This window comes from Enhydra lutris, unplaced genomic scaffold, assembly GCF_002288905.1.
Source record: "Enhydra lutris kenyoni isolate GAN:26980312 unplaced genomic scaffold, ASM228890v2 scaffoldscaffold39, whole genome shotgun sequence".
Lineage (NCBI taxonomy): Eukaryota > Metazoa > Chordata > Mammalia > Carnivora > Mustelidae > Enhydra > Enhydra lutris.
The window spans coordinates 30,344,156-30,370,464 of NW_019154123.1; the positions used below are offsets into that span (position 1 = coordinate 30,344,156).

The 26,309-nt window shown below is 35.2% G+C and overlaps 1 protein-coding gene across 2 annotated transcripts in view; it reads left to right on the forward strand.

The window, feature by feature from the left end:
• The window catches only part of LOC111155067 (ATPase 13A3), a 91,984-nt gene that overhangs the window by 20,174 nt on the left and 45,501 nt on the right, over window positions 1–26,309 (forward strand). For both annotated transcript variants that reach the window (XM_022515098.1, XM_022515099.1), the window contains exons 3-16: window positions 5,246–5,341; window positions 6,439–6,612; window positions 9,001–9,183; window positions 9,477–9,547; window positions 11,222–11,302; window positions 12,433–12,502; window positions 13,945–14,079; window positions 14,749–14,821; window positions 17,679–17,810; window positions 18,918–19,097; window positions 19,240–19,397; window positions 20,114–20,302; window positions 22,014–22,075; window positions 25,701–25,851. In XM_022515098.1, coding sequence (XP_022370806.1) covers window positions 5,291–5,341; window positions 6,439–6,612; window positions 9,001–9,183; window positions 9,477–9,547; window positions 11,222–11,302; window positions 12,433–12,502; window positions 13,945–14,079; window positions 14,749–14,821; window positions 17,679–17,810; window positions 18,918–19,097; window positions 19,240–19,397; window positions 20,114–20,302; window positions 22,014–22,075; window positions 25,701–25,851 — 1,710 coding nt within the window. In that variant the 5' untranslated portion in view covers window positions 5,246–5,290. The remainder of the gene's footprint in view (window positions 1–5,245; window positions 5,342–6,438; window positions 6,613–9,000; window positions 9,184–9,476; window positions 9,548–11,221; window positions 11,303–12,432; window positions 12,503–13,944; window positions 14,080–14,748; window positions 14,822–17,678; window positions 17,811–18,917; window positions 19,098–19,239; window positions 19,398–20,113; window positions 20,303–22,013; window positions 22,076–25,700; window positions 25,852–26,309) is intronic.

The window sequence follows — 26,309 nt, forward strand, 5'->3', positions numbered from 1 at the left end:
TCCAGTTTGGTAAAATTTGGTAAGACTTAATAGTTTTGCCTTAAAAAGTAAGCTAAATTTTAGAGCAGTAACACTTACAAAAAGAGTAATGAGATAAAGTGGTCAAGAATTGAATTTAGAAGAGCATTACAAATAGATTGTTTAAAAAATTACTGCAGTATATTTTTGCTGTGGTCACTTTTTAACTCTGGAGGATGAGTTGATAATATAGCTGTGTTAGACTGAGGTGAGCTCTCTCGAGATGTGTTTGGCCAAAAGGTTTTAAATAATTGTAAGTATGTGAAGTTAATGAACACATTGAATATTAATGGTAATTCTTTTTCTAAAATTATAAACACATGCTTATTCATCTAATACATTCTTCATTGGAAAATTAGGATTTACAAAAGTGCAGAAGTACATCTCTATTTCTAGGCAGTGGAGAAAAGATAAAAGTGAAGAAGAATGAGTCAACTCAGCAGTAAGAGACTGTGGATAATGCCTGGTATATGATCAGTTAGGTCAGTGGATTTGAGATTTATAGAGTCAGAGTTCTTAAGATTTATGGCCTTTGGTGCCAGAAATGAATATCTTCTGAAAATGTTTTTCTGTCTAAAAGTTTAAGATGGGTGACTTTTATTTATTTAAAAACACCTTCTATTACAATTTTTACATATTAAAAAACAAGAAGATTAAAAAAAAGATTATAGTATAATGAACTCTCATATACCTGTTACATTCAGCTTTTAACTCAGCTGTAGCAATTACTAACTTGTGGCCATCCTGTGATGGATAGGGAGGTTTTTAAATTTTTAAATTTTAAATTTTAAAATTTTAAAATTTTTTTATTTGGAAGTAGGTTTGGACCTGCAGAAAAGTTCATGTATTTGTAAAGTGTTCATTACATTCCTTGATTATACTTCCGATATCTGCAGAATCTGTAGTAATGTCTTCTCTCGTCTTCCTGATATTGGTAATTTGTGCTGCCTTCCTCCCCTTTTTGAGTCTTACTAGAAGAGATCACTTTTGTCGATCTCCAAAAAAAAAAAGCCTTTGGTTTCATTGATTTTACTCCATTTTACTGTTTTTTATTTCATTGATTTCTGCTGTGAATTTTATCAGTTTCTCTTTGGTGCTTGCTGTGGGTGTAATTTGCTGTTCTTTTTCTACTTCCCTAGGGCCAATGCTGAGGTCACGATTTTAGGCATTTCTTCTTTCAGATTTTGGAATTTAGTGGTATAAATAATTTCTAAATACTGTTTTAGCTGCATCCCACAAATTTTGATATGTCCTCAGTGTTACTCAGTTCAGAATACTTTGTAATTTCCCTATTGATTTCTGACACATGGATTTTTACGAGTGTATTTTGCTTCTAGGTATTAAGGCTTTTCTACCTATCTTTTTGTTACTGGTTTCTAAGTTAATTCCATTGTTTTTAGAACTTTGTATGACTTGAATCTGTTTTATGTCCCGAAATGTGGTCTTTCTTGGTGAATGTTCTGTGCATACGTAAAAAGAATGTATATTTTTCTGCAGTTGAGTGGGGTGTTCTGTAAATATCAGTTGGGACCAATTTGACTGACAATGTTGTTCAGATCTTCTGTGTCCTTTGTGTATTTTGAAGATCTGTTAAATGTATACATGTTTAGAATTATGGTTTTATGTCCATCAGCTAACCCCTTTGTCATTATGAAATGACTACATCCCTGGTAATATATATATTTTTTAATCTCTGATAATATTCTTTGCTTTGAAATCTCCTTTGTCTGATATTAATACAGTTATTGAAGCTTTAATTTGAATAGTACTTGCACATAAATTTTATTTTAACTTTTAGCCTACTGTGCCTTTATTTTAGGTTGCATTTCTTAAAGGCAACATATATTTGTAGCCTTGCTTTTTTTTTTTTAAGATTTTATTTACTTTAGAGAGAAAGCAAGGTGGGGGGCAAAGGGAGAGTGAGAGAGAGAGAGAGAGAATGAGAATCTCAAGCAGACTCCCTGCTGAGCATGGAGCCCAAAGCAGGTGGATCTCATAACCCAGAGATCATGACCTGAGCTGAAATCAAGACTCAGACACTTAACCAACTGAGCCACCCAGGTGCCTCTGCAGCCTTGCTTTTGAAAAATAAAACCACAATCCCTGCCTTTTAATTACTGTTCATATTTAATGTGATTATTGATATTGTTAGGTTTAAATCAGCCATCTGGCTATTTGTTTTCTATTTGTCTTATCTTGTTTCCATTTTCCTCCCCCTTTTTTTTTTTTGCCTATTAGATCGGTTTAGTAATTTTTTTGGTTCCATTTAATCACCTTTGTTGATTTTTTTAGTTGTGACTCTTTTATTTGAATGGTTACTTTAGAGTTCATAGTGTATATCTCTAACTTACTAAAATTTATCTCCAAGTAATACTATGTTCACTCACATATACTGTAAGAACCTTACAAGAGTATACTTCCATTTCTTTGTCTGTTTGTTCTATTTTTATATATATTTATTTATGTATGTACCATATCTGATGCTTTTCCTTCTTCCGTGGAGATCCATGTTTCCATTTCCATTTTTCTACCTGAGGACTTCCTCTAACACTTTTTTTTTAATGATGTAGGTTTGCTCATGATGATTTTTTTCAGGTTTTGTGTCTAAAAACGTATTTCACCTTTGATTTTTGGAGGATATTTTTGCTGAATATAGAATTCTGTTTCTCGTTGCTTCAAAGATGTTGCTCAGCTGTTCTCACCTGCATTATTTTTAGCAAGAAATCTAATGTTGTTCTTAACCTATCTTCCTTTGTATTTGTAAAATTCTTTTTCCTCTGGCTCCTTTTAAGATATTTTTCACCACTGCTTTTGAGCAGTTTGATAATGACATGCCTTGGTGTAATTTTTCATTGTTTATTTGCTTAATAGGACTTTTTGGATCTGTAGGCTTATAGTTTTTCACCTAATTTGGAAAAGTTTTGGCCATTATATCATCACATATTTTTGGTCCCTCCTATCTTACATGTATATTAGGGTGCTTGAAGTTGTCTGATGGTTTATTGATGTTACGGGCTTTTCTCCCCCTTCTCTTTGTTTCTGCTCGTTTTTCATTTTGGATATTTCTATTATTTTGTCTTCAGGTTCATTGATTTTTCTTCTGCCATATTTAATATGCTGTTAATTTCATCTAGTAACTTTTTTGTCTCAGATACTGTACTTTTTATCTTATAGTCAAGTTGGTTCTTTTTTATATCTTTCATGTCTGTAGTTAACGTGTTTAGTCTTTCCTCTTGCTTTTTGAACATATGGACTACAATTAACAACAGCTGTTTTAATGTCCTTATCTACCAGTTCTATTATTTGTGTCAGTTCTTGGTCTTTTTCTACTAATTGGTTTTTCTCATTTTGGGTTTTCTTTGCATACCTGTTAAGGTTTAATTGGACGTCAGATATTGTTACTTAATTGGGACTAGATATTTTGCGTTCCTATAAATTCCTTGACTCAGTGCCATCTTGGGAATGAAGTCTTAGAGATATTTGGTCCAGCATCTCCAAAATAAGCCACATTATCATACAAAACCCTGTGAGCAATTTAGTAAAAATTGCTTCTCAGTCTAGGGTGGTATTACAGCTATGAAGCATATTACTGGAGTCATTCTACCATGGTAAGCCTGATTCACCAAATCAGTCTGGCTTGAAGTGGCAGTTGTTCTCAAGGGCTGTAACCTACTGCTATAGAGTACTGGGAGAATGAGCAAGCCCAACCTCTTCCCCTGCACGAAGACCAGCTATTGTTGACTGAATGTGAAAGGCATAGCCCAATCCTACAGGGAACCCAGAGGGAGCCCAGGAGTCTCCCTGATTTGGGGAGATGAAGTTAAGAGTCTTGGGAGACATCAGAGTAGCAGGTTTTCAGGGCAGATTATCAGTAAAGGGATCCTTACAGAGAAAAAACACTGAAAATATCCAAAATAGTTCCCCTCAAGTCTTCAGCTGAGTACGAATCAGCGCATGTGTGAGAAAACTCCTGAAGATCAGGGAAAGCACCAACTAAAAGGATTAAGAGAAAAAACTCATCAGGGCTTACACAGAGCTGAGAAGAATGCCTGTTCCTACCAACCCACAGTGGAAAACCTCACTGGGCACAAGGATTCAGGAAGAGCGTTTCAGAATGGTGTTCTTTCAGTAGTGGGATCAAATTAGCCCTGAACTAAAAGCTACTCTGGTCCTACCTAACAAAACTCTTTAAGACATGAAGTAATAGGGGTGCCTGGGTGGCTCAGTTGGTTAAGCAGCTGCCTTTGGTTCAGGTCATGATCCCAGGGTCCTGGAATCCAGCCTCATATCAGGCTCCCTGCTCCATGGGGGTGGGGGTCTGCCTCTTCCCCTTTTGCCCTTCCCCTGAATGTGTGCTCTCTCTCTCTCAAATAAATCTTTTTATTTATTTTTAACATTTTATTCTTTTGCCAGGGGTAGGGGAGAAGCACAGCCCAGGGGAGTGGGAGCCAGAGGGAGAAACAGACTCCCTGCTGAGCAGGGAGCCCGATGCCAGACTCCGTCCCAGGACTCTGGGATCATGACCTGAGATGAAAGCAGACGCTTAGCCAACTGAGCCACTTAGGCGCCCTTCCAGTATCCTTTTTTAATACAGGAAAAAAATTTGTCAGTGAGCTCAATGAATTTTCTCCTAGGCAAGCATCATGGGTAGTCAAACAATCAGAATATTGCTTAGTGCACTTGGAATCAGAATAGGGGAGTGATCTCCAGTAGGGGTACACCTGCTTTAGGAATTGACTCTTGGCCAAGCATTACCATTCATGTAAAAGGTGCTCAGTAAATATTTGTTAGATGATTAATTTAATAATCATGGAGAGGTTTTGGGGTTGCTTTCATTGCTGGTGCTTTACCTTTATACTTCAAGCAATAAATTGAGTTGTGTGAAGCATTTTTAGCTCAAGGTGGTTAAACTGGATTTGTTCTCTGAGTTGGGAAATGAAAAGGGAAGATTCTACAGTAGTTTCTCACAGAGCTTAAATTGTTTTGTATCAAGGCTATTGTTAGTATAAGTTAATGATGAAATATGTCAGGTTTTGTGATAGTATGTATCAGAAGAACTAGCACACTATTGAAAATGTCATTAAAACCAGCCAGCACTTTAGTGAGTACTTAAATATCAGTTAAACTTCGATACATAATTACAACAAAGTCTTAACCGTATGAAGTTATATAGTCTACGAAGATAGAGCAGAATTCCCTAATATTTGTTGTTCTTTCTCCTCAATAGTCTTCAACTGTTCTGAAGCACAGGACCTATCAGACCACTGTAGATATGGACAAAGAAGAAAGGAAGACTATCAACCAGGGTCAAGAAGATGAAATGGTAACTGGTTTTTATAATTTATTCGTCAAGTGTGAAGAATTATCTTTGTAATTTATTATTCTAGGAAAGTAGAAAAGTACATAAAAACAAAAACACTAAATCAATGTGCTTTTCTCATCCCCACTGCCTTTTTGAATTGGGATTATGTAACATCTCTATTTGTTGATTTTAGTGTAATTCCTGTTTGACTGTGAGCTCTAATACTTAAAGTATTTTTAAAAATTTTTTATGTAGTTTTAATTTAATTTTATTTTATATTTCTTATATTTTTATATATTTTTATTTGATAATTTAAGAAGTTACATTAGCTAATGTTTTAAGTGTAATCCCAAATGTAAGATTTCTAATTTTGATTTATAAAAAATGTTTGAAATCAGCTTAATAAAAAAAGAGCTTTTCAGCTCTTTGTGTGTGGAAGTGGGAAGATAAGGTTGTCAGGTGTCATATAAGATACCCCATTAAATGTGAATTTCAGATAATCAAGGAATAAATTTTTTATAAGCATGTCCCAAACATAGCATAGGGCAAACAAAATTAATTTTTAATTGAAATTTATGTTTTAACTAGGCCCTCTACATTTTCATTTGCTAAATTTGGCAACTATTGTTAGGTTTTGGTGGGGGTGGTAGTAAACTGAAACAATGAAATAATTTGTGTCAGGAGATCAAATTGATCAGTCATAGTGGTATTATGACAATTAGCTAATCATTTGGGAGAAAAATAAAGTTAAAACTTACTTCATTTAAATGCAGTGTGATATTATGGCTTATATCCTGGAACAGAAATAAGACAGTGAAAAAACTAGTGAAATTGTAATAGAGACTAGGTTTAGTTAATAGTGATGTACTAGTGTCAATCTCTTCAATTAGACAAATGTACCAAGTTAACAGGGTAAACCAGAGGAAGGCATACAGGACCTCTTAATGTTTTTGTAACTTTTCTGCAAATCTAAAATCATTCCAAAAATAAAAGTTTATTAAAAAAAAAAAGTCAGCCTTTTATATGACAAGACTTAATACTTACTGGGAAAACAAAGAACTTTGGCAGTTATCTCCTATCATTTGATATTCAATTGTGTGATCACTGTGTCCATGCAGGAGATTTATGGCTATAATTTGTGTCGCTGGAAGCTTGCCATAGTTTCTCTAGGAGTGGTTTGCACTGGTGGCTTTCTTCTCCTCCTCCTCTACTGGATGCCTGAATGGCGGGTGAAGGCAACCTGTATTAGAGCTGCGGTTAGAGACTGTGAAGTGGTGCTGCTGAGGACTACTGTAAGTCTGTGTATTTATTGGGAGCTGATTATTCGAAGCATTATATAATGCTTTTGTGTGTACTTGGTTCAAAATAATATATGAGGAGCACATCACTGCTAGGATATAATTGGGAATACTGATCCTAAAAGCATTTGTGTTCTAAGTGATAGTGATTAGAATAGAAAGGAATCTTTAAATGATTGTATCAGCCCCTTCCTTTTATAATTCTTGATGCAGTGAGAAATTAGATGCTTGTCTGTCAAGGTCACCAGCCAGTTTAAGGACTATATCAGATCTGTTATTCACTAGACCAGCTGCCTTTCTACTCTGTGATGCTGCTGCTTCCCTGGTTGTTGTTGTTTTTTTTTTAAATCTTAATTGGAAGCGTTTTATCGGAGGCTTTAATTTATTTATTTTTCTTTTCTTTTAATTAAAGAATTTGTTTTTATTGAAGTATAATTGGCATAGGACATTATATTAATTTCAGGCATACAGCATAATTATTCAGTATTTGTGTAGATTTTTAAATGATCACAATAACGGCAGTTAACATCTGTTACCGTACAAAGTTATAGAAATTTTTTTTTCATGTGATGAGAACTTTTAAGGTCTGTTCTTTTAGCAACTTTCAAATATGCCCTACAGTACTGTTAACTGTAGTCACCATGCTGGATATTAGATCCCCGGGAAGTTTTTACCTTTTGACAACTTTTACCCATTTCACCCCCACTCACCCTGTACCTTTGGTAACCACTTAATCTGTTGTCTGTGAGTTCGTTTTTTGTTGTTGTTGTTGTTGTTGTTATGTGTATTTTTTAATTGAAGTAGAGTTGACATACAGTATTAGTTTCAGGTAGACAGTATGACTTGACGTTTATGTACATCATGAAATACCACAGTAAGTGTACTGACCATCTGTCACCATTCAGAGTTATTATATTACTGACTATATTCCCTGTGCTGTACTTTTCATTCCCATAACCTAATTCTTTTATGCTGAAAGTTTGTACCTTTTTTTCTCTTTTATCTATTTCACCCATTCCTCCTTCCCCCTCCCTTTTGACAATGTCAGTTTGTTTTCTGTATTTTTGAGTCTGTTTCTGTTTGTTGTGTTTTTGGTATTTGTTTTGGTTTTTGTTGTAGTATTTGTCTTTTTCTGTTTGATTTATTTCATAATAAGCATAGCATAATACCATCTAGGTCCATCCAGTTGTCCCAGTGAAAGATTTTATTCTTTTTTATGAATGAGTGCTATTTCATTATAAATATATATACCACATCTTCTTAATCCATGTATCACTGGGCACTTAGCTTGCTTCCATATCTTGGCCCTTGTAAATAATGTTGCAGGAAACATAAGGGTGCATATATCTTTCTGAATTTGTGTTTTTGCTTTCTTTGGGTGAATACCTGCACATGGATTACTGGGTCTCATAGTATTTCTATTTTTAATTTTTTGAGGAGCCTCCATATTGTTTTCCTTAGTGGCTGTACCAGTTTGCATTCCCACCAGCAGTGCACCAGGGTTCTCTTTTCTCCACATCTTCACCAACACTAGTTATTTCTTATCTTTTTTGATACTAGCCATTCTGACTCATGTGATTATCTCACTATGGTTTTGATTTGCATTTCCCTGATGATTGATGGTATTGAGCATCTTTTGTCACTTGGTCATCTTTATGTCTTCTTTGGAAACAGGTTTATTCCATCCTCTGCCTATTTTTAATTGGGTTTTTGTTGTTGTTGAGTTATATGAATTCTTTGTATGTTCTAGAGATTAGCCCCTTACCAGATATATCTTTTGCATGTATCTTCTCTCGTTCAGTAGGTTGCATTTTCATTTTGTTGATGGTTTCCTCAGAGGCTTTAATTTCTAGCCTCAGTATGTTGATAATTAAATTAAGAAATTACTCATAATCTTGCATGGGATATTGTATTAGTGAAGTATGTCATAAAATGATGAACACTGGAAAGCTTTTATACATCTTCATGTATGGAATTTATACATCTTGGGTGCGCCTGGGTGGCTCAGTTGGTTAAACCTCTGCCTTAGCTCAGGTCATGATCCCAGGGTCTTGGGATAGAGCCCCGCACTGGGCTCCTTGCTCAGTGGGGAGTCTGCTTCTCCCTCTCCTTTTGCCCCTCCCCCTGCTTGTTTGTGCACATGCACGTGTTCTCTCTCTGTCAGATAAATAGATAAAGTCTTTTAAAAAAAGATGGAAAAACAAAAATTTTGAGCAGGATTAAAAAAAATTTATACATCTTGAAATGGTGTAACATTTAGTGAGTAGGAAGTGATGCTTTCTCAGGGACAAATCAATAATCTGTAAAGAATGGGAATTAAAAAATATGTAGGTAGTTAGGTAGTATACATGATTGACTTTTTATCCCTTTCTCTCTTGTAAGGATGAATTCAGAATGTGGTTTTGTGCAAAAATTCGCTTTCTTTCTCTGGAAACTCACCCATTTTTGAACCCCAAATCTATGACTAATAAAGTTGCAAATGGCCATGCTGTTCATCTAACTGAAAATTTGGCTGAAGAGAATAGGCATGAGATGAATAAATATTCACAGACTCAACCACAGCAGGTATAATGATCTTAGTGTCAAAGTTTCTTTGAAAACTGGAATTGTTATATTTTATGCTATCATAACCTATAATTTTGTACATGCAGTTATTTTTGTTTGGGATAAATTCATATACATATAAAATATTTATTACTATACATGGCACAGTTTAGGTACTAGTAGAAGAAGCAGATTGCATTTGTATGTGATCACTTTAGGTTTAATAGATAATAGATTTGTGTTAGTAAACTTCATCATAAACAAGTGATGGTAATGTAATGCCTTTTGATGTAACATTTATATGTGTTCTGCAGGTCCGTTATTTCACCCACCACAGTGTAAAATACTTCTGGAATGATACCCTTCACAATTTTGATTTTTTAAAGTAAGTATTCTTCCTTTGTTTGGATTATATTATGAGTATCTTGAAAATGTTCTAGATAAAAAAAGAATTCATTTTAATGTTACATAAAATCAAAGAGGAGTTTATTGCATAACTTTTATTCACTTAATAAAAACTCCCTATTGTTACTTGAATACTTATTACCATTTTAGGGTAAAGCGTACTTGTAACTTTTACCTTGGCAAAATTTACATAAAAGTTTGAAACAGTATGATTCTCCAAATCTACTCTGAGTTGGAGTTCTTTTCTTTTTATGGATTCATTTCAGAGTGAATTTTGAGTACACTCTACAGCCTGTCAGAATACCTGAATTCTCATTTCCCAACTTGCCAATAGTTCCATCTATTTATCCTTGAGAGATGGAGTCATAGACCAACAGAAGTTTAACTTTACTATGTGGATAAAGATTCAGACATTGTCAAATGTGTTAAGCCTCAAGTAGGACAAATTGGAGGAATCCCTTAAACTGTATTTATTGTGAAGGCTTCGAATTATGCAAGTACTAGGATATTTAGGATTCTATTTTTATTTCTATTGTTAAAGTGATTATTATAAACACTCATTAAGTATCATTACTTGAGTGCTAAAGGAATTTTTAATATTAGTAATCTAAAGAGAATCACTTATGAACATTTAATATTCATGCCTGGATTTTTTTCCTCAGACACTAAAGAATTGGAATACTCTGGAATAGCCCTGGGCATTTCCACATGCTTAGTTCTGAAGACCATTCCTAATTAAGAACTATTGCCTTATAGAACACTGCCAGTGAGCTGCCATTTTGTTTTTTAAAAAAAGACTTGGAGCTGATCTTTGCTGCTTTTGAGAAGTTACCAGCTAAAGTTGGAAAAAAATTTCAAACCTATTTGCCATGTGGTGTTTGCCAACTGTAGAAACTTGCAGAATTTAAACTTTTCCCAATGATAGCTGTTCATTATGGAGCTTAGTTTTTCTACCTGAAAAAACTAGAAAAGAATTAGAGTTAAGTGATGTACAAAACTCTCCTTAGAGTGCTGTGACCAGTATCTCAGTTAAAATAAGCATAATTAAGACATTTTTGGGGAAAAGTAGATCTGTTGGTTGAATCCAGTTAGAACTGTTAGCAGATTTTAGGCAATGCCTTTGACTTATATAAATTTAGTACTTCTCTTTTAGGTTTGTATTAGAACAGGGACAGATTTGGATTGATGCTTTTATTGAAAGAAAAATCAATGAATAGGATTTTTTAGTGTGAAGCTTAAAAAATTGAAGAGGGAAAATTACATAGATAAAAAGTAAAAAAAGATTTTACTTTGGAATTCTCACGTTAGTCATACTTTACCTTTAGTTTTATTAGTTTAATTATTAGCTCCTATAACTTTGGTACAACCTTAAAAGGTAATATTATTACATAAATTTGAGTATTTAGAGCCATTTTATCGTGTGATAGATACATTGGATAACTTAGAATTTGGCACATTTGAGAATTAGAACTTTAATTATTGTTTATCTTGGGAATTTGAGATTTAAAAATTCTCATTCATTATCTCAGTTTTTGTTAAGGGTTTCTATTTGTAAGGAAGTCACACTTTAAAATCAGGAATATAGAAAAATGAGGCATTAAGACATTTGGATATTTTAAACTTTGTTTAAAGTAAAAACTTTGGATTTATTTAGGGGACTGGATGAAGGTGTTTCTTGTACGTCAATTTATGAAAAGCATAGTGCAGGACTGACAAAGGGGATGCATGCCTACAGGTAATTTTTATCCAACTAAAGTTAGACCTGTTATCAAAGTTCCTAAATAAAGTAGTATATGTAGTCCATCCTTTTACCCGTATAGTTGTACATATTAACAGGTATTTATAGAGATAGTAGTTGACAGCTTATATTTTATTTGGGTAAGACTGTCTCTTAGTTTAAGAATTATGAAAATGTTGAAGCTGGAATTCTGAAGTTGATATCCCTGAAAATATACCATATTTCATCAATTCCAAGCTGAACATTTTCCCACATTTTAACCTAATCTAAAGGAGGGATGTGTCATGTTGGGTGGAGTGTTATCCTTGAGAGCATTTTTGTCTTGATGGCATGTAAAATAATGAGTGTGTCTTATAATTGATGGCATCTTAGATTTTCTGAATTGTATTGGGAATTGTAAGCATGAGCTAAAAATTTGCCACAATAAATATTTTAAATTGGGATGCGTAATCTTTTTTAATCATGTTATTCTTTGCTACAGTATAAAAATATAGTGGCATATTGTATATTTTGAGGATAATTATCATTTTCAAATTGAATTGGCAGTTTTTTTATACTCCTGGCTTTTTTCAGTAGGTTAGGATACTAAAAATTTAATTCATTCAGACTTATTCAGAACTACTCATTACTCTTTCATATGGAAAGTACTACTAGGAGTTTAAGTTGGAAGGATTTAAAAAACTTTTGAAAACTTTTTTAAGTCAAATGTATAGTTTTTGAAATAAATATTTTTAGTATAATATTCTCATTAGAAAAATAGTACAGGACCTCTCAAATATATTTTAGTCTCTTGCAAAAATTAATCGCAATTCAAAGTTTTTGATTCCTGCTGTGTTCAAGGATGAAAAAGAAAGCATTTGCAGACATGGTTATTATAGACTAGTGGGAAAGATACTCGTCACACAGAGATAATGAGGCAGAATGAAACAACAGTATAGTTACTTTGTTTTAAATACCGTAGGTAGAGAATTGAATTGTAGAAGACAAGTATGTAGAAACATGAATGTTTAAGTTCCATATTTAAGAGCAATCTGTGGTTTGAACCTTACCTAATGAAATGCCATCCCTAAGTTAATCTGTTATTATATAATATAATGTAACACTATTATTATGTTTTCCTGTTATAGAAAATTGCTTTATGGAGTAAATGAAATTACTGTGAAAGTGCCTTCTGTTTTTAAGCTTCTAATTAAGGAGGTAAGACAACATTTGTGATCAGTAGGGTTGTCAATTTGGAAAGAGCTATGATTTTTAAGTAATATAATATTCTTGGTTTTCTCTTAGTTTCCCCCTCACTTTTTTTTTTTTTTTTTAAACTTGAAATGTAAAAGTAGTTGGTAGAGAAATAATTTGGGGGCATAAATTACCTTTTTATTAGTTACCTTATTTTTTGTTTTGCTTTGTTTGCCTGTGCAATTTTTTTTTTACTCTCAGTATGTTGCACATGTAAATCTAATCTTATAGATGTATGCAGCTGTCTTATCATGTTTATTTTTCATGTGGTGTTTTGTAGTGCATTTTTGGGAACTAGGCATTGTGCCATAAGTTTAGAATACAAAACATGACCTGATGATTGACATTGACAAACTTGTACTTTATCCTGGGAGGGAAACGGTTCAATAGTTATTGCAGTGAGAGCTCAGTTCTAGGTGCCATTGAAGAGCTGTGAATAAAGTTACATGTGTAAAGGAAGGACGTACAGGATTTTGCCTGGCAGAGTTAGGCTCTCTAGTCTTCCTTTTGATTTATGGCTAAAGATCAAGAGTTGGGTGAATACCTTCAGTAGATGTTATAGATTGTTTTCCCTCAGTTCCTGAGAGTGGCCATATAATGTTGTTGTACAACATAGCAGATTGTAGTGATTAGGAATTAGAAAGTCTGGTTTGTAATATAATCCCATCAGTAACTAGCTTTGATCATCAGAAAACCTTTCTGCTGCTCCTTTATAAAATTGGCCAAAGTCCTTTAAAATTATCTTGTTTAATTTTGAAGTAAAATGGGACTATATATGTGAAAGTGCTTTGAAAAGCGTACAAGCATCAATTTTAAGACATTTGGGGGAAGTTATTAATAAAATTGATAGGATACTGTTAAATTTGGCTAAACAAAGTCCATTGCCAGGATTCCCTTATCTCTTTTTTCTCATTTAGGTTTTAATCCTTATTTCCTTAGAGAATGCAAAGCAGTGTAACTTATTATCTCATATTTGTCTTCCAGTGAACCTTTGACTTATAGGAAAATTGGTATTTGGAGTTCATAATAAGTAAACATTTGTTCTATTTAATTAAGAATTTTATATCCTTTAGTAGCCCGGTAATTATTGGAAGCAAATGTACTTTATTGCTGAAGCAGAATGAAGAACAGCTAAATACACACATTTTAACTATTTCTAGCTTAGTCTTTATTGGGTTTGGTATGTATCTAAATGGATACAAATAATTTAAATTAAGCTTATTTAGCCAAGTCCTAGTAGGTTAGTGGTAAAAAAAAAGTACTTTGCTAACATCTTGCCCTACTCTTTTAGTAGTACATTTTGCCCTAGGGCACTACAGAGCTTATCCTCTAAATATCTTGTTTATTTCTTAAAAGGTGGAACATCTGTATGGTTATAAGTTTGACTTAAAAATCTTGTTTTTTAGGTTCTCAACCCATTTTACATTTTCCAGCTGTTCAGTGTTATACTGTGGAGCACTGATGAATACTATTATTATGCTCTAGCCATTGTGATTATGTCTATAGTGTCAATTGTAAGCTCTCTGTATTCCATTAGAAAGGTAAGTCCAATTTATTATGGCTTTCACAACTGTGTATTTTGTAGTAACATGTAAAGTGTGTAGAACAGTACTTGGTACAAAGTAATACTCAGTGTAGTTATTCTTTTAATTATATGAGTATGTACTTCTTCCCTCTCTTTCTTCCTTTTTTTTTTTTTTTAAAGATTTTATTTATTTATTTGACAGAGATCACAAGTAGGCAGAGAGAGACGGAGAAGCAGGCTCTCTGCTCAGCAGAGAACCCAATGCGGGACTCGATCCCAGGACCCTGGGATCACGACCCAAGCCGCAGGCAGAGGCTTTAACCCACTGAGCCACCCAGGCGCTCCTCCCCTCTCTTTCTGAGGTGGGGGGAGGCAGATGCTTTTTAGAGTTAAACTACCACTTGACTGCTTAGAGGCCATAGGGATCTATAGGTACTTACCACAAACTGGAATACTGGAGGGCTTATTCTGTTGTTTGCAGGACTGTCTCATTAAAGTGCATCTTTTTTTGTCTTGAGCTCATCATTCAATAATCTTTGAATCTTTTAGTCTTGACATTTTTAATGGCAGAGTAATATGTATTTGCCATATTAACTTACCTTATTTTATGGCACCCTTCTTAATATATCTTGAAGAGTGGGTTTATATTAGCTAGTTTTTACATTTTTTTTTTTTCCTATTTCAGCAATATATTATGTTGCACGACATGGTGGCAGCTCACAGTACTGTGAGAGTTTCAGTTTGCAGAGTGAATGAAGGTAAGTACTTAAGGTAACTCTTGGAAAAATAAACCAAATAGGATACCCATTAAGCACTAATAACTAAAGCAAGACTAATATATTATACATACACATTCTTTTTTTTTTTTTTTTGTAAGATTTTATTTATTTGAGAGAGAGCGTGTGTGTGTGTGTGTGCCTGCATGTGTGGATGCACGAGTGCAGGGAGGGGCTGAAGAAAAGGGAAAGAGATTTGCTGAGTGGGCAGCTCCACGTGGGGCTGGATCCCAGGATCCTGAGATAACGACTTGAGCCAAAGTCAGACACTTAACTGTCTGAGCCACCCAGCGCCCCTGAGCCCCTATACATTCATTTTTTTAAGAAGTAAAAAAAAGTGTTTGGATTTGTATTGCTCTCTGAGGGTGTATCAGATTCATTCCTGTAAAATGGCATTTTTCTTTTTACTGTGTGACAAGTACTGAGATGTAATCACTGAGATGCAGTGATTACAAGATGGACACTGCTTGTTGTCATTGAACGTCAGTCTAGTTGAAAAGGCATAGTAACGAAGTGTGACAGATGCCATGATTAGAGGTCGGGGAATTTAGATACTAGAGCTCGCTTACTGTAGGTGTCAGAGATGGCTTCTTGGAGAAAGTATCTTTAAGTGGTTGAATTAGTCGGATAAGAGGTAGGTGAGGGTGCTGGTGAGAGAGGGAGAGAAGAGGGTTTTAAGTGTCCAGTCTTCTGGAAATGAGAGGGAGCTTGGTCACTGTAATAACTGAAAGAAATTCAGTGTGCCAGGTGCAGCAGCTAGATGATGGACAGCCATCTAAGGCATGTTAAGGAATTTGAGCTCATTTCAAAGGGCAGTGGAAGCCAGTGAAGGGTTTTTAAGCAGAGGAGTGATTTGATGTTTTCCTTTTTGCAAAAATCATTCTGTCTGTTGTGTTCAGATGGGTTTAGAGGAGAGTAATGTTAAAGGCATGAAATGGATCAAGGTGAAGTTTGTGGAGATGGAGAAAAATGAGGTGGGGCTGAAAGATACTTAAATGTGGGCATTGAACTGGATTTAATAATTCATTGGATGTGAGGTGATAGAGCAGTGTCCCGCTTGACAGATGGACATTAGTGTCATTTAATTAAATAAGGAACACTGGAGGAGAAGCAGTGTTGTAGGAAAGGATAATGTTTTGGACATTTTAGTTAGTCTGGTGTGATATTGAAGAAGTGTTAAAGGACATAAAGGAGAGACAACACAGCAGCATGGGCCTTGGAAGCACTGGCCATTTTGATTGATTGAGAATACCAAATCAGTCTCCATTCTCTTGGCTCGGTACACTACGTCCAAGCACAAACATGGTTTGGCCTGGCAGGTGCTTCCTCCCTGTGCTTCCTGGTCACTTGCTGCTCTTTTAGTTGGGAGTATCTCTCTTCTCTGTTGGTGCTCACTCATCCTCTTACTGCTCTGCTGCTGCTGAAGGCACTGGGGATGCCAGCACTTTGCAATCAACTCATGTTTTCCTTATCCCTCTGTAAAGGCTAATGAGTCATTGGTATTTTGTTTCCTGGTATACCTGAGAGGTGTAGACTTTTACAAGTGGCATTAAAGTTTTGAAAGAGTCATGTTTATTTCGAAATGAAAAGTATGATGCCTAATATGTGCTTTTACTATCATTAGAATTCTTCAGAAGTTGTTTCCTCATAGTTTAGTTGAAGGGAAAGAAAGGCAAAGAGTTTTTGCCCAAAGACTAACATCACAAATAATAGTTTTCTCTTTACATACAAACTAGCAGAACTCTTTCCTCAGGATAGTATTAAGCCTAAGAGAAGGAAGGAATGAGAGAAAGAGTCTAAATGTAAGACAGTCTTAAAGAAAAACCTCCTTTTACTTGGGAAGCTCTTCTTAAAGAGTGTTTGGCTAAATTGAATATAATACAGATTTCTAAGGAAATGAACTAGATAAAATAATGTAGTGTTATAAATTCATTTAAAATAGACCTAAAATATTAGGACTATTTAGGAATATTGAGAAGGTATTGGAATGTTATGAGTTATAAGTAGTGGCAGTGAGAAAAAGGTAAAAAAATTGCTGTTAAAAAAGAAAATACACGGGGCACCTGGGTGGCTTAGTGGGTTAAAGCCTCTGCCTTCGGCTCAGGTCATGATCCCAGGGTCCTGGGATCGAGCCCCGCATCGGGCTCTCTGCTCAGCAGGGAGCCTGCTTCCCCCTCTCTCTCTGTCTGCCTCTCTGCCTACTTGTGATCTCTGTCTGTCAAATAAATAAATAAAAAAAAAAAATACACTGGGGCGCCTGGGTGGCTCAGTTGGTTAAGCATCTGCCTTTGGCTCAGATCACGATCTTGGAGTCCTGAGATCGTGCCCTATGTTGGGCTCCCTACTCAGTAAGGAGCCTGCTTCTCCCTTTCCCTGTCCCCCTCCCCCCACCACTCATGCTCTCTTTCTCAAATAAATAAAATTTTTAAAAAATACACTAAAATTGTCAATGCTTTCTGTTGTTTCCAAGGAGTTTTGGAAATCTAAGCTTATTTACCTGTTGGGATCTCATGCTTGGGCTCTGTTTTCTATGGTGGCTGTTGTACTGAGTATTGCCGTCCGGCTGCCTGTTTGGTCAGAGGGGACTTGGCATCACCTGGGTGCAGTTGGCATCCTGTCAGGGGACAAACTGTCTGACATACTTAAACACCATGCTTTGTTACCCTAAGGCATAATAATCTTGTCTTATTTTCGTGTATTGAGATTGTCCTATTTAACTTCATTATATTTTTAACTTAGCATTGAGGTCAGTTGACCTTCAGGCAGATCTTTTATTTACTCTGTTTTTATTTCAAGTTAAAGAATATTCACATTTCTCTTTTTCTTTCTTTAAATCCAGAAATAGAAGAGATCTTCTCTACAGACCTTGTGCCAGGAGATGTTATGGTCATTCCATTGAATGGGACAGTCATGCCTTGTGATGCAGTTCTTATTAATGGTACTTGCATTGTAAATGAAAGCATGTTAACAGGTAAACTAAATGAGTAAAAATCAGATCAGTTGTTTATAGTGATATGAAGATTTAAGTAGTTACTGATTAAACTATTTAAAAACTATTTTGTATCTATAACTAAAACTGTATTATTTATATTTACTCATGAATGTGATGGATAATGAAGATTTTTTTTTATTTTGAAGAGCAAATTCTGCGTTATTCTCAGTTGTGGTACTAAATCATTATGCTGGTGTTCTCTACATTTTTGGGCATACTTCTTTTGACATGAGGAAATACTTTATAGTAAGGGAAGAGGAATTAGAAATATGTCCTTTGCCTGCAGAGAGTGTCAGCATATTTACTTCCCTATTTGATGTGTAGAAAGTGGGAATAAAGATTTTATGTTTTCCTTAAACTGTGGGAAAGTAGACTTTGAAATGACTTCTGTTTGGAAATTCATAATCTGAAGGTAGAATTTGATACCTTTTTATGTTTTCTTTATTTTTTGTCAGAGTCAATCTGGAAAGAAGTGATTGCTATGTTTTAAAATTGTTAAGAGTTTTCTCTTAAAACACAGTCAACAAATATCCCCACATACTTGTCACCTTTGAAACAAGAAATGTGAATGCTACAGAGAATTAAAATTTTAATGTTGAAAAGAATTTGGCAATTTGTTTTTGAGAGGACTACCATACTATGTATTTTCTTTACTCCCTTTCCTAGATGCCTTTTCTCTTCTGTGTGTGTGTGTGTGTGTGTGTGTGTAATGGGGGTAGGAGTAGGTCTTCACATCCGGGTGTGCTTGAGGCTGTAGCATGCTTCCCAGTTCAGTTTTTGGGGATCAGTGAACAGATGCTGGGGCCGTGGCAGCTGCCTGGTCTTTTTATCTGAAACTTGACAAAATCATTTCCAGATTATTACTTTAACTCACAGCTCACTTTCAGAAATTATTGTGAGAGATAAGACTTGATATTTTTGGTTAAGGAAATTGGTAGACAGAAAGCTAATTGAGTAAGTTTTGTTATCCTCATATGAGAACTCCCAGTAACTATTGAAATAGTATAATAACATTTAGGTTATTTTACAATTCAAGATTTGTGCATTTGATACTGATTTCTGTGCTTTATGATTTTTTTTTTAAAGGAGAGAGTGTTCCAGTGACAAAGACTAATTTGCCAAATCCTTCAGTGGACATAAAAGGAATGGGAGATGAATTCTATAGTCCAGAAATACATAAACGACACACTTTGTTTTGTGGGACTACTGTAATTCAAACTCGTTTCTACACTGGAGAACTTGTCAAAGCTGTAGTAGTTAGAACAGGTAGAAAACATGACATCTCTTCTTGCATGGTTTAATGTGTTTGATGCCTACTGAATGTTTAAAAAGAGATTCTGTTTTGGGAGATAATTCTCGTTTTCTTATAAAAATACAGTAATTTTCTTCTTTAAATTTTTTTTTAAAGGATTTAGTACTTCCAAAGGTCAGCTTGTTCGTTCTATATTATATCCCAAACCAACCGATTTTAAACTCTACAGAGATGCCTACTTGTTTCTACTGTGTCTTGTGGCAGTGGCTGGTATTGGATTTATCTACACTATCATCAATAGCATTTTAAATGAGGTATGTAAATGGTGAACTTTAAATAGAGTTTGATTCTTAATGATTGCATGTGGCTGCTGAGGGTTTGAAATGTGGCTAATGAGAATAAAGAACTATACTTTTGATTTAATTTAAATTAACCAAATGAAACTAGTAGCTGTTCCTTTAGAATGTGCAGATATTGAACATTTTCGTCATAGCAGAAAGTTCTTTGGGACAGCTGTGGTTTAGGTGGTCTTTTTCTTGTTCTCTTGTGACTTTAGAGAGGGAGGGTGATCACATACTCACCAAAGGTTTATTTTTTCTCTCTCTTTTTTTACCTTCTGGGATATACAGCATTAAAGTTATTTGCGATTACTTAATTGAAGGTACTTTTAAGAGACCTTGTCAAATTTCCCTTTCCATTCCCTTTAGAGACAGGCATAGTACGATGCTGTTATTAAGAGTCATTGTCTGATAGATGTGTATTGAACTTTGAAGTGTGTAGTGTGTGATGCATATAGAGCTCTTAAAATGAGAACCCTTAAAGATAGCTTTCATTCCACAGTCCATTGACAATTCACTGAGCTTCCTATTTTACAGCCTTTAAAGGGAAGAGGAATTGTAAATGGTTGATGAATGTAACTCTGTACATCTTTATATGTAAAATTGAAAATGGTTTATGGATTCTTCACATTAGATTAGTAAATATTTGATATGGGTGGAGGTACTGACATTGATTTTTGTGTTAATTGTAGGTAGAAATTGGGGTAATAATTATCGAGTCTCTGGATATCATTACCATTACTGTGCCACCTGCGCTTCCTGCTGCAATGACAGCTGGTATTGTGTATGCCCAAAGAAGACTGAAAAAAATTGGTATTTTCTGTATCAGTCCCCAAAGGATAAATATCTGTGGACAGCTGAATCTTGTTTGCTTTGACAAGGTTGGTTCAGTTTCGTAATCATTCTCAAAGGTTGCTTTCATGGCTTTTAAATACTTAGATTAAGGTTTTCTGTATATATTCTTTATCAACCAATTTACACTGATTGTTTAATGTTCTTCTAATAGTCCTCTTTTTCAACTTTCTTGGCACATGAATGATTTTTGTATATTTCTTTTCACTGCTTTTTTTTTTCTTTTTCGATTTTAAATACTTTGGATATTGCTTATTTGCCCAAACCTGCAATTGTCTAATCATTCATATCCAGAATTATGCCATACAGTAGTAGTCAAAATTACATGATCTTTTATGTTTTTAACAGAGTAAGCTCCATACAGATATATTTACTGGAATCTTATTGGTGTTATGTATATATGTTTAGTTAAAGTTTGCTCTGTGATTTTATTGAATGTTTCAAAATTATGAAGATCACTGATCTTATGTGAAAGTGACAAATTACGAACCTGTGTGAAATATTCCTTGCCTCTTATAAAGAATTTTTCTTCCTCTGCTGAAATTAGTTTTCTTAAAAGTTTTATTTTGAGAATTAAATATTAACCAAGAAACCTCCCATCAAGCTCTTCTTGGTAACTGATACGATAGATATATGATTTTGTGCATGTTCACCGTTGAAGGAAAAAAACGTGAGACATTTTGTTTTTTAAAAAAGTCAAATCCTGGAGCACCTGGTTGGCTCAGTTGGCCGAGCGTGCGACTCTTTGATCTCTGGGTTTGAGTTCGAGCCCCATGTTGGGCATACAGATTATTTAAAAAAAAAAAAAAAAAAAATCATATCCCATGACTGCATTTCATATTTATCTGTTTGAAAAATTTCACTTATGCGTTTTTGGAAAACATTACTATTAAAATTTTTAAATGGTTAACAGAAGTGGAGAAGATAAAAGTATAAAAAGCCTTCATCTATCCATTGCCCAGCTTTAATGGTTAATCAGCATTTTGTCAGTCTACTTCATCTGTCCCCACATTTTGAGGGTGGTACCATCAGACATTGTTTCACCCAGTATACTTTTCAGTTTTATCTCTAGAAGATGTTGCCCCCCCCCAAAATTATTGCAATACCATTATCTTACTCCACTTAACAAAATTAATAATTCTTGGTTTATCTAATATTCAGTTCTCATTCAGATTTCCTTTTCTTTCACAAAAAGTGCCTCAAATTTTACAATTTGTCTTTTCTATCAGAATCCAAATAATGATTGCACTGATTATAATTAATCTGTAACAGTTGCTTTTCTTGCCCCTTGACCTAAATCATCTTATTAAAGAAAGCAGGTCATTCACATCCTGGATTTAGCCAGTTGCTTCCTCTTGGTGTCATTTAACTTGTTCCTCTTCCCTTTTTGGCTCCCTCTGTCCTAATGTCTCCTTCCTGTGTAGGCCTTTATTGAATGATAGGTTGATTGGTACGTTGTTCTGTTGTTTTTGTAATACAAGCACATAAACATATGGTTCAACACCTGTGCTCCCCAACCTGTCCAGAGGAACAGTACAGTAAGGAATGTTCTGCACCTTTTCCCTAACTTTAGTTATTTCTTGGAAGTTAATCTTTATAATATACAGAGATCTTACTAGTTTCCTTTGTTGACAGCTGTATTCTATTTTACTATGTATATGTAGCGTAACTTTTTGTGGTTTCTGTTCTTGGAGGAATTACTCATAATTTGTACATGTGTGCTTTTTTTTCTTTTTAAAGACTGGAACTCTTACTGAAGATGGTTTAGATCTTTGGGGGATTCAACGAGTGGAAAATACACGGTAAATATCAGCTAGATTTGATCATTTATTAGTTCTTAATAAGTATCTTAAATATGAAATATTCAAACAAAGTAATATGACATCTGTGTACCCAGTACCAAGATTAAACAGTTAAGGGCGCCTGGGTGGCTCAGTGGGTTAAGCCTCTGCCTTTGGCTCAGGGCATGGTGTCAGGGTCCTGGGATCAAGTCCTGCATCAGGCTCTCTGCTCAGCATGGAGCCTGCTTCCTATCCGCGCGCCGCCTTCCCCTCCCCCTGGTCAGATAACATTGATAGATCTCTCTCTGTCAAATAAATAAATAAAATCTTAAATCTTAAAAAAAAAAAAAAAAGATTAAAAGTTAACATTTTGTCATATTGGCTTCAGATCTCTTTCAAAAAGATATAAAATATTGTAGATATTGCAAAAGTCTTAATCTATTCCTGCAATCATTCTGAAGTTGTGTTCTCTTACTATCTTTGCATGTTTTTATATTTTCTCTACATTCACATCTGTCTCTAAACAAGACCTGTCTGTTAATAAACATACATGACTGATATACTGTACATCTTTTCACTTTCTTTCCCTCTTTAACATTGTTTTCAAGATTTGTCCAGGTTGGTATATATAGATATAATTTATTAATCTTAACTATTGTTTAATATTCCATGATAGGAATGAACCATAGTATCTATTCTACGATGGGGCAGTTTCATTGTTTTCTCCCTTTCCCCTTTCACAGCTAGTGCTGCAATTGCAGTTCTTCTGTACAACTCCTGGTGAGCATGTGGTTGAGTTTCAGTAAACTAGCTTCATAAAGATGTGGGTGCTGGGTGATAGGGCACCTGCATGGCTTCCCGATTAGTAGAGACTGCCTAGTTACTCCCTAAGTGATGCTGCTCACACTCTCTCCCTTCGGACATGTAAGATCCTATTGCTCCGGTCCTTGGTGAACTTGGTATTGTCAGACTTCTCATTATTGCCACAAGGATAGATCCAAAATGGTCTTTCATTGTGGCTCCTTGCAGTTTCCTCAGTACTTAATAAGCCAATCTTATTTTCACCTTTTTGGAAGGATGGTCTTTTAGCATTCTTCCGTGTATTGTCAGTTTGTATCTTGGCACAATTTTTCTGTTGTGTTCCTAGTCTTATATCTTATTTATTAGAAGTCCTTTGTATTTTTGGGTGGTAATCTTTTTCAGTACTATGCATTGCAAAAATATTCCAACAGTCTGTCTGGTCTTTTTACTTCTGTTTTTGTTGTCTTTTGATGGCTTAGTTGTTTTATGTCATTTTTCCCCCTCAGAAGTCTGTGGGATTTAGGTTTGTAGTTGAAGAGAATATTGTTTGGTTCATGTAATTTCAGAGTTGTTATATCTTCTTGATTAGTAGTGTGTCACATTGTGACATTGTGACCTTATTTCTCCCTAATGCGTTCTGCCTTAATTCCATTTCATCTTAAATTTCTACAGTTACACATCCCGGCCTTCTTTGGTCTAACGTTTGCCCAGTGTATCGTCTTTTCCATCGCTTTGCTTTTTAATCTTCCTGTGCTGTCGTGTTCCCATTTGTAATTTCAGATATATTGGGACTTATTTCTGTAAATCCTCGCCCCAGTTCACACACACATTTTCTCAAATTTCTCTTTCATATTTGCGTACATTTTCTCAGAATTTATACATTTTAATCTTTTACTGCTTGTCCTTAAATTATTAATGGTCGTCTTTAGTGTCTTAAGTTCATGGGTGTCTTTATTGGGTTTCTCTACCCCCCAGGAAACCCACGGACTGTAGAGTACTTTTTTGATTATTCCCCTCCCTTATTTCTATGTATTTGTTGCACAGTATTTTATGATTAGGACTTGGGTTTTATACCCTGCATGCTGAGATTTCCCTCAGTTCGGGACTGTCTTTGCCAACCACTGCTGCTTCGGTCCCACTCCCTGGACTGCATTGTCCTCTTCTGCAGCTGCATTTATTGGTGATGCTTCCGTTTTCACTTCTGAAGGATGGCGTAGCTGCGTAGTTTTCAAGGGTGCCAGTGGTTCTTCGAGCGCTTTGATGGTGTGATTCCATGTCTCCCGACTCCTTTTCTTACTCTTGTTTTAAGAATACTTCTTTACCCTTGATTTTTGCAGTCTCTTTTTATTTGTGTAGGACTCATTTGCTTCTTGATTCCAAAGATTCATGCTTTTCTTAAATTCTGGAAAAATTGCAGCTTTTTTCCCTATTCTATTATGACCTTTCCCCCATTCTTTGTTTTCTCCATCTGGGAATCCTAACCATAGGTTAAATAAGAAACTGCATTTGGTTCTTTGTAAATCTGATTTTCCTCCTTTCCCCCCCACCATGGGGTTCTTTTTCTGTCTTTAATTTAAAAGTGCGCCCCCCCCTTTTCTGCATTCTTTCAGATTGCCATTCTATTATCTCAAATTTATGGGATTCTAATTCTGTCTTTGTTGTGTCTGTTGAGCCATGGGAATGTTTCCCAGTGCATTTTTTAATTATGGACTTGGGCTTAGAAGAATTTTTCTGTGCGATTTCTTTGTGGCTGTGTTGTGAGAGCTCCTCTTTAGAGAATATTGACTGTGCTTGGCCGAGAGTGGTATCAGTGGTGCCAGGTGAGCTTTAATGTTGCTTTCATAACCTGAGGCTTTCTGGACCTGCAGTAGCTGTGTTCAAACCCAGATCCTCTCCTGAACTGTGTAGTGGTTCAGAGTTGAGGCCCTAAAGCCAGACCTCCTGTGTTTGAATCCTTGCTCTGCCACTTAACATACTTTGTAACCTTGGAAACTTACTTCACCTTCTGTTTCAGTTTCTCCATCTGTAAGATAGGGACAATAAAACCTATTCCTCTGGTGTGAGGAGAACATGAATCAGATATGTTTAAAAAAGTTAGTAGAACGGTGTCTAGCACATAGTAAATATTATACAGATACTAACTATTTTCTTGAACTTTGCGGGGGGGAAGAAATTAAGCTTATTCTTAGTTATGCCTTTGGTTGTGTAGTCCAAGATGCTCCATTTTTTTAGTTAGTATATCCTTTTTCCAAGGATGCGTTTCAGGAGCACTGGCTATTTTTGGTGAAAAAGAGCCTCTCAGTTTGAACTCCCCACTTTGTACCTGGCCAGGACTTTGTCTTCTGTTTCTGTGTAGGTATTAAAGCCCAGGGCCTTAGGGTACTGAGCTGGCTCCCTTCCCTTCCTCCTCCCTTGCAGAACTCCGGTTCATACTCCTCTGTTTTCCTTTCCTTCCATTTTTGGCACTTGAAAATTTCCTTTTCTTGATTACGAGCTTGGTTTCCCATTGAAAAGATCATGTTACACATTCATTTTGTGTTTTTGCAGAAGAGATTTTATGTATTCTGATCTATCATATGCTGTAGGCAGGAATTTTAATTATTTGGTATCTGGTATTTTCTCTCTTGGTTTGTCTGGCATTATTATTTAGAATCTTTGGTAATATGGTATTTTAGTTAAGTATAATTTACATGGAAGAAAATGTTTTTGAATGTCAAAAACTATAGTGAAGATACATGCAGAAATGCAAAATTTTATTTGCATATTTTAATTTTATAAAACAGTATGTATAGAATATTTATTGTCTTGGGACTTATGAATCTAATTCAGTACATTTTCTGTTTAGTTTCCTTTTGCCAGAAGAAAATGTTTGCAATGAAATATTGGTAAAGTCTCAGTTTGTTGCTTGTATGGCTACTTGTCATTCACTCACAAAGATTGAAGGAGTGCTTTCTGGTGATCCACTTGATTTGAAAATGTTTGAAGCCATTGGATGGGTAAGTTCAATATTTTAAAGCACAAGTAACTTTAAGAAAAATAATAGTAAAAACTACCTTGCAGAAGGAGATTGTTTGTTAGTTGTTTTGATGGTACCATTAAAGGAACTAGGTAATTTCCAAAGATACATCCTTACAAAAAGATTAATAATTCTGTAAAAAAAAAAAAAAAAGTCTGTTATAGGTAAATTAACTCACTTAAACACCTTTAACAGAGGACGACCTGCTCAGGTGCCTCTTTTATGTTTATAGCAGAAGTCAGCTCTTACCAACTTGGGGTAGTAGGCTCTAGTCGGTAAGATGATCTTCAGCAGCAACAGTTGTTGACCACAGGTGGAAAGTACGGCCAGCCAGGTGTCTTCAGTGTTTTTTTGTCGCCATTTTCTATGTTCAGTGTTTAGACACACACACACACACACACACACACACACACACACACACACACACACACACACGTT